We start from the raw sequence: 13,205 nt of genomic DNA, 5'->3' as shown, positions 1-13,205 counted from the left end.
ATGATAAAATGAAACCGAAACAAAAAATAATACAATTTCATTAAAGTTCTCTTTTCCACAAAATATTGTAAGTCGGAGTTGTTGCAACCCGAGTACTTACTGTAAACAAAACCATCATATACAACAGTTGTGCTAGTTATAGTAGTTTGTAGACTACTAAATTATTATTTGTAGATTTTTTTTATCCAATCCCTCAATGTGGTTATATCACAGACTTATTATGACAATGTTTCTTTATGCTATGTCATAGGCTATATGGATTAATATTTGAAATATCATGACTTTTTTATGTTACTCTAACTTCTTGATTTTACATGGGATTATATTTTTATTTTTGGGGTCCAATTTGCCTTTTATATAGTTTAATCTCACCTTGTCCTCATGAAATAATGTAATAGTGGATGCAGTACAAATACTGTATTTACAGTCTAAGGCAGCTTTATTTTTCTTCTTAATATGTAAAAAAAATATTTTATTATAGGATATAGATAAAATCTAGCACATTTAAATTAATGGCAGATGTTATGGAAATAGGATTTTGACAGTAAAATATTTAAACAGATTAGAGTTGTTATATTTATTTTACCATTGGGTATATTATAAATAAATGCCATATTCCAATTCTTGGAAGATAGTGAATAATATTTGTAATGTAGCTAAGATTTGCAATTGCCCAATTTTCAACTCGCTATGTATATCTAATCCTTATAGGAAATTTTTGTTCGAGTCCTACATCACTACAATAAATGATTTTTGTGAAAAATTTTGCATAGTATAAGACTTTTTTTTTCCTCTCTCATATATTATCATGTGAATGTGTTTTTTTATAAGATTGTAAGTAAATATGTGAATATTTTGTTTTCTCCAAGGACATCTTGGAAAATACGCCATTGCCACCTATAGAAAATCGCAAGTGTCCTGTCGAAGGTTGCGACTCTTCTGGTCATCTCGGAGGATTGTATGAGAAGCATTTTTCAGTGGAAGCGTGTCCAGTTTTTCATAATTTGACTAAAGACGAATCCAAGGTAATTATTGTACATTATTTTATTGTTGGTAACATGAACATGTATATACAGTATAGAGTATTATTTTATCTAGTTTATTCAAGTCACAGGGTTGTTTTATAATGCTAGGTCAAAAGAATGAAATGTGAAATTTTCAAATTATGGATATTGAGTGCATATCAAGGATTTCAGTTTAATTGAAAGGTCAGAGAAAAGTATGTATATTTATGAAGGGGGTTGTAAACCAATATCAATAAGAGAAAGAATTGAATGAAAAGTTTCAGTCAACATGTATGTTGAGTTTAAATAGAAATTAGAGTTATTGTGGTTAGGTTGAATATTTTATATTCTATGAAGAAGTAGCTATTATTGATGTAGGTAAGACTTGATGCCACCATTCTATAGAAAACCAAGTCTAGTATTAATGCTAAACATCCATTATAGATAATCAAATATGTTGGATGTTTTTCCACACATGAATATAAACCTCTTCATTTATATGGGAATATCTGTCTCCAATAGCTGGTTGCAGTAATTTAAATGTGTTCTCAAGGCTATCAAAGTGTAGCGAGTGAGTAAAGGTGGAACCACAACCACTCGTGTATGAATTTTCACTTTTCTTCCACGTTCATCGAGTCAGAAGTCCTATGTTGCTGCTGTTGTCATAGAACTCAATATTGGCCATGTGTATCTATGAAAAATACAATTTAATTTCAAACAATTTCGACGTGTTCTTATATGATGTAACCCTTTGTATTGTAATAAAAGACTACAGGTGGTTTGCATATCAGAGAATGTGCAGTAGCTTGTGAAATGTAGATTTATTTTCACATACATTCTGTTTCTTATTTACAGGAAAAGAAGTATTCTAGGAACTTTCTATTTCAATAGCACACCGTTGGTAGCTTATTTCTCATCTGTATCATCAGATGCTGGTTCATCCCCTTCTCCTTCTGGTGTTGTGGCTAAAAGAATCTTTATTCTACTTGTAGGAACCTTCTCCATTCTTCCATTGAACATCTGCAGTGCTTTTGGGAGTTCAGCGAGTAGCTTAGACCACTACTCTGCTGGGATAGGGATTGGTGGATGTGTGTACTCAATGTATTAATAGTTCCCAATCTCCTGTACTCTTGCAATGGCAGTATAATTCTTTCTTAATTGTTACAGTTGCAGGACACTTCTAGGTTAGACATAGGGGACCCGAAGAATTCTTCTCCGTGGAAGTCTCTCTCTTGACACCTCTCCAAAATGCCTTACATACTGTTTATTACCAGAATCCTTGCTTCATGAACAGAACCCTTTGAGCAGCAAATTATGAGTAACAGGTGAAATTCGAATTTTCCTCATTCTTACAGGCTGTTAAGGATGTGGTGTTGGTTAGTCTTCGGGTTAAGCTGGAATCACGCTAGGCTTTTTTTTTCACCAGGAGCTAGCCATTGCTGCCAAAAATGGGGAACCGGGAGCATTTTGCTCGAGATATTGGCTTCCCAACTTGACAGGAAGCAGCAAGCGCAAACTACGAGCATGACTTCGGATTTTAAAAAATAAATGGCCGCTGCAAATGGGACCTGCTCTTGCTTGACAATCTTGGGTCCAACAAGCCTCAGAAGATAATGAAAATCTTTTGTTCATCCTGTGGTAGTTGTAGAATTCTTCAGTCCACGTAATATCCCGAAAACACATATACTGCAAGTCGGAAAATTTCTAGGCCCCTTGATGATGTCAGCCGATTGATTTCGTTTACATTTTTCCTATTTGCTCTTCAAACCATGAGATTGTAGTGTGACGCTACAACACTTTCCCTCGCTAGCATCGGCTGGAGGTTGGCGAAAACCTCAAGCAAGAAATGACTAATGTGATTCCAGAATTAAATCCATGAGATTTCCGTGAGCTTCCAATGTGAGATGTGATGCTGTAGGCCAGAGCGGTAGAAGTTCTTATCAGCTTCACATTGGTTATGCCAGCCTCGATAGAAGGTTTCAGTAATCAACATTCCCTTGCTCATGAGAATGACCTAGAAATTTGTGTCTTGAGGTGGTGATGGACCATATCATTTGTCCCACTCCATTAGGCACAGACTGTATGTGATATAGTAGAGATCTTTGTTTCCTTTCTTACATCTCCCTATCCAACGTATTTTAACTTTTATGATAAAACCGAGGGTTTCTCCCATCTGCACCTGGGTGCTCAATGGCCTTCCAGGTTCCAGTGCATGGCCATGTGGCCCAAATTCATAAATTCATCCATCAATCCTAGTTCCATCATAAATAGATTCAAGTATTGTTTTGTTTTTTCATATAAACTTGTTAAATTGACGAAAGTTTGCTTCCTGATACAAACCATTACTTGCTTCCATTTTCATAAATGGAAATAAGTGGCACTAAGAGTTCAGAAACAAAAATAAAAGAGTGAGATTTAACAAATTTAACGGCCATTCCAGCTCCGCTGAAGATATTCCCTGTTTTAAAGGACTCCAGTTTGTACTACAGCTCGGAAAAATACATATTTTGAAATCTGCAATGTTTTACTTTCTTCAAGGTGTACGCATCTTTCATAACAAATAATTTACCTCCATCTTTTTATTATTCATTTTTCTTATGCACTTGAAGCACTTGAAATCCTAAGCTTCCCATACAAACAAATTTTGAAAATGACTTTTAACAATTTTATTTATAGATCAACCGCAAGCTTAGGGAAGACGACAATGTTGAAAGAGAAAAGGCAAGGCTTCTCATTGGGAATAAATCTCCAAGAAATGGACCAAATTCTGAACAAAGAAATTATTGCAATAAGGTGAGTAAAACAATAGAGATAAACCAAAAACATGCATGACTTTAGGTCTTTAAAGAACTTAAGGTAATGAAGAGTGAATTTTGATATATGAAGTAGGTTGTATCTTTTCAGTGGATGATTGAGTACACCTTCCTTACATTGAAAAAGCATGTTGATCCAAATTAATATTTCTTTAGATGTCAGTTATGTAGTCTTATCCTTCGAAAACTTATTGAAATAAGTTGCTTTATATAATAAAAAGAGTACAGAGTACAGACTCACTTTCAGAGACATTAGATATATACTGGGTATTTTCTATCCTATTTTCTATAAAATTTATGAAGATATGGTGAATTATTTTTAACACAGTAGGTGTAGATATGAACAAAATAAAGTATTGGCTAACTTTTATACAGTACAGTAATCAACTTCATTCTAACTTAGGAAAATGAAAGGTGTTAATTGATAGTACAAAATCATTTAATCAATAAAGTATAAGGTTTTAAGTTGTCAGTTTGCTCGAAATGCCATTTGCCAGAATATCCTGCTGCTCGTTTAAGAATCTTTGATTTTAATGAAGGTCTCAGGCAATAAGACGTAAACTATGAAATTTGTAGATAATGTAAGTACCTGTTGATTAACCAAGGTAAACCTGGCACCAAGATAATTTGAATAAACTTAGACTGTCTAGTAAGTACCTGTTGATTAACCAAGGTAAAACTAGCACCAAAATAATTTGAATAAACTTAGACTGTCTAGTAAGTTATAGCTGAAAAGACATCATAGGTACCTAATTTTTTTCTGCATGAATACTCTATTTCAGGAAACGAGTCTTTATTTCTAGGTACTTATAAGGTCTTAGATATCAATATTCAGAAATTGTAGAGAATGCTGCTAGGATGGAGAATATTGTTATTATTATTATTACTTGCTAAGCTACAACCCTAGTTGTAAATCAGGATGCTGTAAGCCTAAGGGCTCCAACAGGAAAAATAGCTCAGTGAGGAAAGGAAATAAGGAAAAACTACAAGAGAAGTTAGTATTTGTTGAAATCAATGCTTTCACATGCAATTAAAACAAAGATTGTACAGTATTTCATAATTTATTCTTGCTTGGTAAAAATCCTATTTGGAAATCAACAGTGATAGAAAATTTTATACCTAAGTATCTATTCTGTAAAAAATTGTTGTAAGATTACCAAGATGAAATGAGAATTTTATGAAAAGTTGATCAGTTTGCATATCATACATAGCTATATCAGTAGTTTTTAAACAATCTCTTACAATTCATAGGGTATTTAAGGAAGTTGATTTTTATCCCATGATACATATTCGTATTTTACTCTAATTTAATTCAATCTCTTAAAATTTCTTAATTGATAATTAAATTCATAGGACATTTATGGAAGTTTAATTTTTATCCTATGATACTTAATCTGATTTTACTTTCTAATTAAATTCATATCTTTCTCTCCAGATAAGAGACTCAAGAGACAAGTTGAGTGAACCACGACCTGGGGAAGATGAGATGGCGGACAGAGATCGTCAACCATCTCTTCGAGGTTATACCCCAGAGTGGGATCTTCAGTTGTTTATCGAAGCTCAGTCAGCAGCTAGCGAAAAAATTGTAAGTCGGAAAGTACTTTATTCTCCTTTTGAATCTTTTTTGTACCAATTAATCTTATTATTACTAGGTAAGCTACAACCATTGTTGGAAAAGCAGGATGCTGTAAGCCCAAGGGCTCCAACAGGGAAAAATAGCCCAGTGAGGAAAGGAAATAAATAAGCTACCTGAAAAGTAATAAAAAATTTAAATATTTTAAGAACAGTAACAACATTAAAGCAATGACAAATTTTAAGAACAGTAACAATATTAAAACAAATCAGCTAGCAAAATAAATTGGAAGTCAAAAAGTACTTCATTTTGCTTTTAAATCTATTTTGAACTGATTATTATTATTATTATTATTATTATTATTATTATTAGCTAAGCTATAACCATAATTGAAAAAGTAGGATGCTATAAGTCCAATGGCTCCAACATGGATAAATAGCCCAGCAAGGAAAGGAAATAAAGAAATATATAAAGTACATGAAAAGTAATAGAAATTAAAATGAAATATTTTAAGAACAGTAACAACATTGAAGCAATGAAATATTTGAAGAACAGTAATAATATTAAAACAGATCTTAAAATATAAACTATAAAAAGAGACTTATGTCAGCCTATCAACATATGTACCTTTTTTTAACCCTTTAACCCCCAGGCTATTTGGAAATTTCCAACCCTTAACCCCCAAGGGGTTGTTTTTTTCCCAGCACATTTTGCAGTATATTTTTTTTAAATTGCTTTAACAGCCTTAATTTTTGTCATAGAGAGGTCAGGTTGGTCTCATTCTCTTGGAAAATGCCTGAATTATCTGAAAAAATTATCAAAAATATGAAAAAAAAAAAATTTTTATAGCATTTTTTGCAAGGACGTACCGGTACGTCCATGGGGGTAAAAGGATGTCTTTTGTGAAAAGTACCAGTACGTCCTTTGGGGGTAAAAGGGTTAACATCTGGATAACTGTCCGTTATCCGAGATTTAACGACTGTCTCCAGCTCGTGCTGAATCAATCTCTCCAAGTAAATGAGTCAGGTTTGTATAGCTGAAAAAAATGCAAATTACATAAAAAAGTGGGATTTCTTCCTATGTGAATACAAACCAATTTGGGATTTTTGGCACAGGTGATTGGTCAATTTTATATGGCAATTGTTTTAAGTTAGACATGCCTCCTTAGTGAATATGACAATTGCTTCTAGTCAGAAATGTCTCCATAGCAAAAGAAAAAAGACAAATGATCGACAAATGATCCTGCAAAGTAATATAAATTGAATACAAGGAACACGATTACCTATGGATATCAGTATAGTCATTCACACTTTTTGTTTCTGCCTTCTCAACACCTGCCTCATAGTTCAATATGTCCTCAAAGTAACAAATATTCTGCCTTTTCTAAGCTGCTATTTATATCTACCTCTTGCCCCTCTTGGGACCCCATCTGCTAATTTCATCAACCCTCCTATCTTTTCAGAGAATCCATATGACCATTTTCTTGAATGTACTTTTTTAATGTTTTTATATTGATCAGGCTGACATGAGTCTTTTTATTGTTTATATATGACACATCTGTTTTTGACGTTGTTAATAGTTTATTTAGGACATATCTGTTTTTGAAGTTGTTAATAGTTTATATAGGACATATCTGTTTTAACGCTGTTACTGTTTTTAGAATGATATATTGTTAGTTTATTCTCATCAGTTATTTATTTCCTCATTTCCTTTCCTCACTGGGCTATTTTTCCCTGTTGGAGCCCTTGGGTTTATAGCATCTTGCTCTTCCAAATAGGGTTGTAGCTTAGCTGGTAATAATAATAATAATATCCCTTTTAGTTAAACATCAAAGGGCTCGGGGCTGACCTTTGGTGAGCACTAACATTTATCTAAACTTCTACTGATACTCCAGCAATAGCTCTCACCTTAGATTTTATTTTATGGCAGTGGTTCCCAACCTTTTTTCTGTCATTTCCTCCCGGCACCTAGTTCAACCATCCAAATTTCCCCTTTGATGCCCCACCCAGCCCTCATGCCCACTCGCCTGCCTCAGAAATGGGCATGATATTCCAATTCTCCCCTTGAATATCATGTCAGTGAGAAATGATATGATCATATCACAATTGAATGGCTAACAACAAATTGCCGCACGTACTATGAGGACATTTTCCGCTTGTTTTAGTTAGTAGGTAGTGTAATTATTTCCCCCCTGGAAGCTTCAAATTTCCCTCCAGGGGGAAATTTCCCCCAGGTTGGGAACCACTGTTTTATGGTATAGCAAAATGAGTGATTTTATTATATACTTTCTTTTTAATGCCAGTCTAATGGCTTCTGGTGATATTGTAACTAATGTCCTTTTAAGACCCATGTCTATTACTATATTTTTTTTCTGAAGTACGGTATTTTTTGTACATGAAACATGTTATTTTTATTAGTAAAATAAATTTTTGAATATACTTACCCGATAATCATGTAGCTGTCAACTCCGTTGCCCGACAGAATTCTATGGAGGGATACGCCAGCTATCACAATACTAGAAGGGGGTGTACTTACCAGCGCCACCTGTGGCCAGGTACTATAGTACTTCTTGTTGACACCTCCTCAATTTTTCCTCGGTCCACTGGTTCTCTATGGGGAGGAAGGGAGGGTCAATTAAATCATGATTATCGGGTAAGTATATTCAAAAATTTATTTTACTAATAAAAATAACATTTTTCAATATTAAACTTACCCGATAATCATGTAGCTGATTCACACCCAGGGGGGTGGGTGAAAACCAGTGTACAAGATTAAAGGATAGCTAAGTATCCCATATTTCATATAACAGTTATCTCAAATAACAATGAAATAATAAGTACCTGGTAAGGAAGTCGAATTGAACCGTTACTCTGCCTCTTTTTTAAGTTCGTCTTCCTTACTGAGCGCAGCGTTCCTCTTGGAGGCTGAATCAACTCAAAGGTGCTAAAGTATATAGGGCTGCAACCCCTACTAAAGGACCTCTACACAACCTCTAACCCAGGCGCTTCTCAAGAATGAATTGACCACCCGCCAAATCAAAAGGATGCGGAAGGCTTCTTAGCCTACCGTAACAACCATAAAAACAACAATAAAAGCATTCAAGAGAAAGGTTAAAAAAGGTTATGGGATTAAGGGAATGTAGTGGCTGAGCCCTCACCTACTACTGCACTCGCTGCTACGAATGGTCCCAGGGTGTAGCAGTTCTCGTAAAGAGACTGGACATCTTTAAGATAAAATGATGCAAACACTGACTTGCTCCTCCAATAGGTTGCATCCATTATGCTCTGCAGAGAACGGTTTTTATTAAAGGCCATCGAAGTAGCTACGGCTCTTACTTCGTGGGTCCTTACCTTCAGCAATGCAAGGTCTTCCTCCTTTAAGTGAGAATGGGCTTCTCTAATCAGAAGCCTTATATAATACGAAACCCCGTTCTTGGACATGGGCCTCGAAGGTTTCTTGATGGCACACCATAAGGCTTCTGACTGTCCTCGAATAGGTTTAGACCTATTAAGATAATACTTGAGAGCTCTGACAGGGCAAAGAACTCTCTCTAGTTCGTTACCTACCATGTTGGAGAGGCTAGGTATTTCAAACGATCTAGGCCAAGGACGTGAAGGAAGTTCGTTCTTTGCTAGGAATCCGAGCTGAAAAGAACATGTTGCAGATTCGGTCGTGAAACCAATGTTCTTGCTGAAGGCATGAACCTCACTGACTCTCTTAGCTGTTGCAAGGCAGACGAGAAAAAGAGTCTTGAGGGTAAGGTCCTTGAAGGAAGCTGACTGGAGAGGTTCGAACCTAGGTGACATAAGGAACCTTAAGACTACGTCTAGGTTCCAGCCTGGAGTGGATAGACGACGCTCTTTAGAAGTCTCAAAAGACTTAAGGATGTCTTGAAGGTCCTTGTTGGAAGAAAGGTCCAAACCTCTGTGGCGGAGAACTGAAGCCAACATACACCTGTACCCTTTAATCGTAGGGGCTGAAAGGGATCTCTCATTCCTAAGATGTAATAGGAAGTCAGCTATTTGGGTCACAGAGGTATTGGTAGAGGATACTGAATTGGCTCTACACCAGCTCCGGAAGACTTCCCACTTAGATTGGTAGACTCTACGAGTGGAAACCCTTCTTGCTCTGGCAATCGCACTGGCTGCCTCCTTCGAAAAGCCTCTAGCTCTAGCGAATCTTTCGACAGTCTGAAGGCAGTCAGCCGAAGAGCGTGGAGGTTTGGGTGCAACCTGTCTACGTGAGGTTGACGTAGAAGGTCCACTCTTAGAGGTAGAGTCCTGGGGATGTCGACTAGCCATTGAAGTACCTCTGTGAACCATTCTCTTGCAGGCCAAAGGGGAGCAACCAGCGTCAGCCGTGTCCCTTCGTGCGAGATGAATTTCTGCAGGACTTTGTTTATTATCTTGAACGGTGGGAATGCGTAAAGGTCGAGATGGGACCAGTTCAGCAGAAAAGCATCCACATGAACTGCTGCAGGGTCTGGAACTGGGGAACAGTACAGCGGAAGTCTCTTGGTCATGGAGGTGGCAAACAGATCTATGGTAGGTTGACCCCACAAGGTCCAAAGTCTGTTGCACACACTCTTGTGGAGGGTCCATTCCGTGGGAATGACCTGATTCCTTCTGCTTAGGCGAACTGCTGAGACGTTCATGTTGCCCTGAATGAACCTCGTGACCAAAGTGAGGTTTTGACTTCTTGACCAAATGAGGAGGTCCCTTGCGATCTCGTATAGGCTCCTCGAATGGGTCCCTCCTTGCTTGGAGATGTAAGCCAAGGCTGTGGTGTTGTCTGAGTTCACCTCCACCACCTTGCCCCGCAGGAGGGACTTGAAGTTCAGCAGGGCTAAATGAACTGCTAGTAGCTCCTTGCAGTTGATGTGGAGCGTTCCCTGTTCCTCGTTCCACGTTCCCGAGCATTCCCGTCCGTTCAAGGTCGCACCCCAGCCCGAGTCCGATGCATCTGAGAAGAGATGAAGATTGGGGGTCTGAATAGCCAACGATAGGCCCTCCCTGAGAAGGAGATTGGTCTTCCACCACAAGAGAGTGGTCTTCATCTCTTTGGTGACTGGGATAGAGACTGCTTCGAGAGTCAAACCCTTGTCCCAATGAGCTGCAAGATGGAATTGAAGAGGGCGGAGGTGGAGTCTCCCTAGCTCGACGAACAGGGCCAGTGATGAAAGGGTCCCTGTGAGACTCATCCACTGTCTCACCGAGCAACTGCTCCTCTTCAGCATGCTCATGATGCAATCTAGGGCTTGGCTTATCCTTGGGGCCGATGGAAAAGCCCGAAAATCCTGACTCCGAATCTCCATTCCCAGGTACACAATGGATTGGGAGGGAATGAGCTGAGACTTTTCTATGTTGACTAACAGACCCAGTTCTCTGATTAAGTCCAAAGTCCAGTTGAGACTCTCCAGACAGCGACGACTCGTGGAGGCTCTCAACAGCCAGTCGTCTAAGTAGAGGGAGGCTCTGATGTCCGATAAGTGGAGGAATTTTGCTATATTCCTCATCAGATGCGTGAACACCATAGGAGCTGTGCTTAGGCCAAAACACAGGGCTTGGAATTGGTAGACAACCTTTCCAAAAACGAATCTCAGGAAAGGTTGGGAGTCTGGATGAATAGGAACGTGAAAGTAGGCATCTTTCAAGTCCAACGAGACCATCCAGTCCTCCTGCCTGACCGCTGCTAGGACCGACTTCGTCGTCTCCATCGTGAACGTCTGCTTGGTGACATACGCATTGAGCGCGCTGACGTCCAGCACCGGTCTCCAACCTCCTGTCTTCTTGGCCACCAGAAAGAGACGGTTGTAGAAGCCCGGGGATTGATGGTCCCGGACTATAACCACTGCCTTCTTCTGCACAAGTAGCGACACCTCCTGGCGCAACGCTAGCCTCTTGTCCTCTTCTTTGTAGTTGGGAGAGAGGTTGATGGGAGATGTGGTCAGAGGGGGTTTGTGGCAGAATGGAATCCTGTAACCCTCCCTCAGCCAACTGACAGACTGGGCGTCTGCACCTCTCTTTTCCCAGGCTTGCCAGAAGCTCTTGAGTCTGGCTCCTACTGCTGTCTGGAGATGCGGAGAGTCAGTTTTTTCCTTTAGAAGCCTTGGAACCTTTCCTAGACTTGCTCCTGGAAGAGTCTGGACGGGAGCTTCCTCGGCTGGGGGCTCTACCACGAAAGGGCGGTATGAACCTCGTAGCAGGAGTATCAGCCACTGGGGTGCGATAAGTCCTGGGGACTGAGGTAGCAACCTTAGTCTTACGAGCCGATGAGGCTACAAGATCATGTGTGTCCTTTTGTATCAGGGCAGCAGACAAGTCCTTAACTAGCTCTTCGGGGAAGAGGAACTTCGAGAGCGGAGCGAAAAGGAGTTGAGACCTTTGACAAGGTGTAATGCTGGAGGAAAGGAAGGTACATAGCTGTTCCCTTTTCTTAAGAACCCCTGACACAAACATCGACGCAAGCTCGCCAGATCCGTCTCTAATGGCCTTATCCATGCAGGACATTAATAGCATGGCAGAATCCTTGTCCGCAGGGGAGGTCTTCTTGCTGAGGGCCCCCAGGCACCAGTCTAGAAAGTTGAACATCTCAAATGCTCTAAAAACACCCTTCAGGAAGTGATCAAGGTCTGAGAAGGTCCAGCAAACCTTAGAGCGCCTCATTGCTGTTCTACGAGGCGAGTCTACCAGACTTGAGAAGTCAGCCTGGGCAGAGGCAGGTACTCCCAAGCCTGGTTCCTCTCCTGTGGCATACCAAACGCCCGCTTTAGAAGTGAGCTTAGTCGGAGGAAACATGAACGAAGTCTTTCCAAGGTGTTGCTTAGTCTGCAACCACTCCCCTAAGATCCTTAACGCTCTCTTAGAGGACCTTGCTAGGACTAGCTTAGTATAGGTAGACTTAGCTGGCTGCATGCCCAGCGAAAACTCAGATGGCGGAGAGCGGGGAATAGCAGAGACAAAGTGGTCTGGGTATACCTCCCTAAACAGAGCCAAGACCTTACGAAAGTCAATAGAAGGTGGAGAAGACTTGGATTCATCCACGTCTGATGAGGGATCCAGGTGTGCCGCCTCATCATCAGACGCCTCATCACCAGAGTGTAGCGAAGAGATCGGAAAGGTATGCTGAACGGCAGAGTCAGCACGAGCTGGAACAACAATATTAGTGGTTTCCTCTTCAAGACTCTGTTGAGGGAACACCTGAGGCTCAGACTGCAAGGGCTGATCAAAAGAAGTAGCAGAAGGTAGGCGCATGGGTGGAGGAGGCTGACTCCTAGCATGAGTGACTGAACTCAAGGGTTGCGCTTGCTGAGCGGAAGGCGGATGCGCAGTAGCAAGTTCCTGAGGAACGAGTTGAGGTTCCTGAGGTGTGGGCTGAGAGCGATGAGGTAGTGGCTGCGCAGAACACAGTAATTGTCTCGCGAGTTGAGGCTCCTGAGGCGCAAGGCTAAGGTGTTGTGGTTGCCTTGAGGAGGGTTGAGCTCGCTGCAGCGAGAGCTGAGGAGACTGACTCATGGATGGGAGAGGTTGTTGTACCTCAAGAGAGTGTTGCCTCACTGGTGGAACTGCAAGTGGAAGCGGAGGAAGTAAGGAATGATCTTCCTGTTCCCATTGCTGAGGTTGCCTTAAGGAAGGCGGAGGGAGCTGCACACCACTGGAAACAGTAAACTCAGAACGTGCTAAGGTATTCTGAGGAGCCTCAACATCGTACGCCTGGCAGGCAGTACTGCGGTCAGGCGGAGCGATCGCAGGAGGAGGTGTAACCTGCTCAGCCTGACACTCACGCATCAAGACCGCAAGTTGTGCCTGCATGGAC

At 40.2% G+C, this 13,205-nt stretch overlaps 1 protein-coding gene across 3 annotated transcripts in view; it reads left to right on the top strand.

Moving 5' to 3' along the window:
* chm (chameau) overlaps positions 1 to 13,205 on the top strand; it is a 94,687-nt gene that overhangs the window by 33,618 nt on the left and 47,864 nt on the right. For all 3 annotated transcript variants that reach the window (XM_068376635.1, XM_068376634.1, XM_068376633.1), the window contains 3 exons: positions 870 to 1,025; positions 3,681 to 3,797; positions 5,253 to 5,402. In XM_068376635.1, the coding sequence (XP_068232736.1) occupies positions 870 to 1,025; positions 3,681 to 3,797; positions 5,253 to 5,402 (423 nt within the window). The remainder of the gene's footprint in view (positions 1 to 869; positions 1,026 to 3,680; positions 3,798 to 5,252; positions 5,403 to 13,205) is intronic.

The sequence above is a fragment of the Palaemon carinicauda genome, chromosome 7 (assembly GCF_036898095.1).
Source record: "Palaemon carinicauda isolate YSFRI2023 chromosome 7, ASM3689809v2, whole genome shotgun sequence".
NCBI lineage: Eukaryota > Metazoa > Arthropoda > Malacostraca > Decapoda > Palaemonidae > Palaemon > Palaemon carinicauda.
This window is presented reverse-complemented; position numbering and strand designations above follow the sequence as displayed.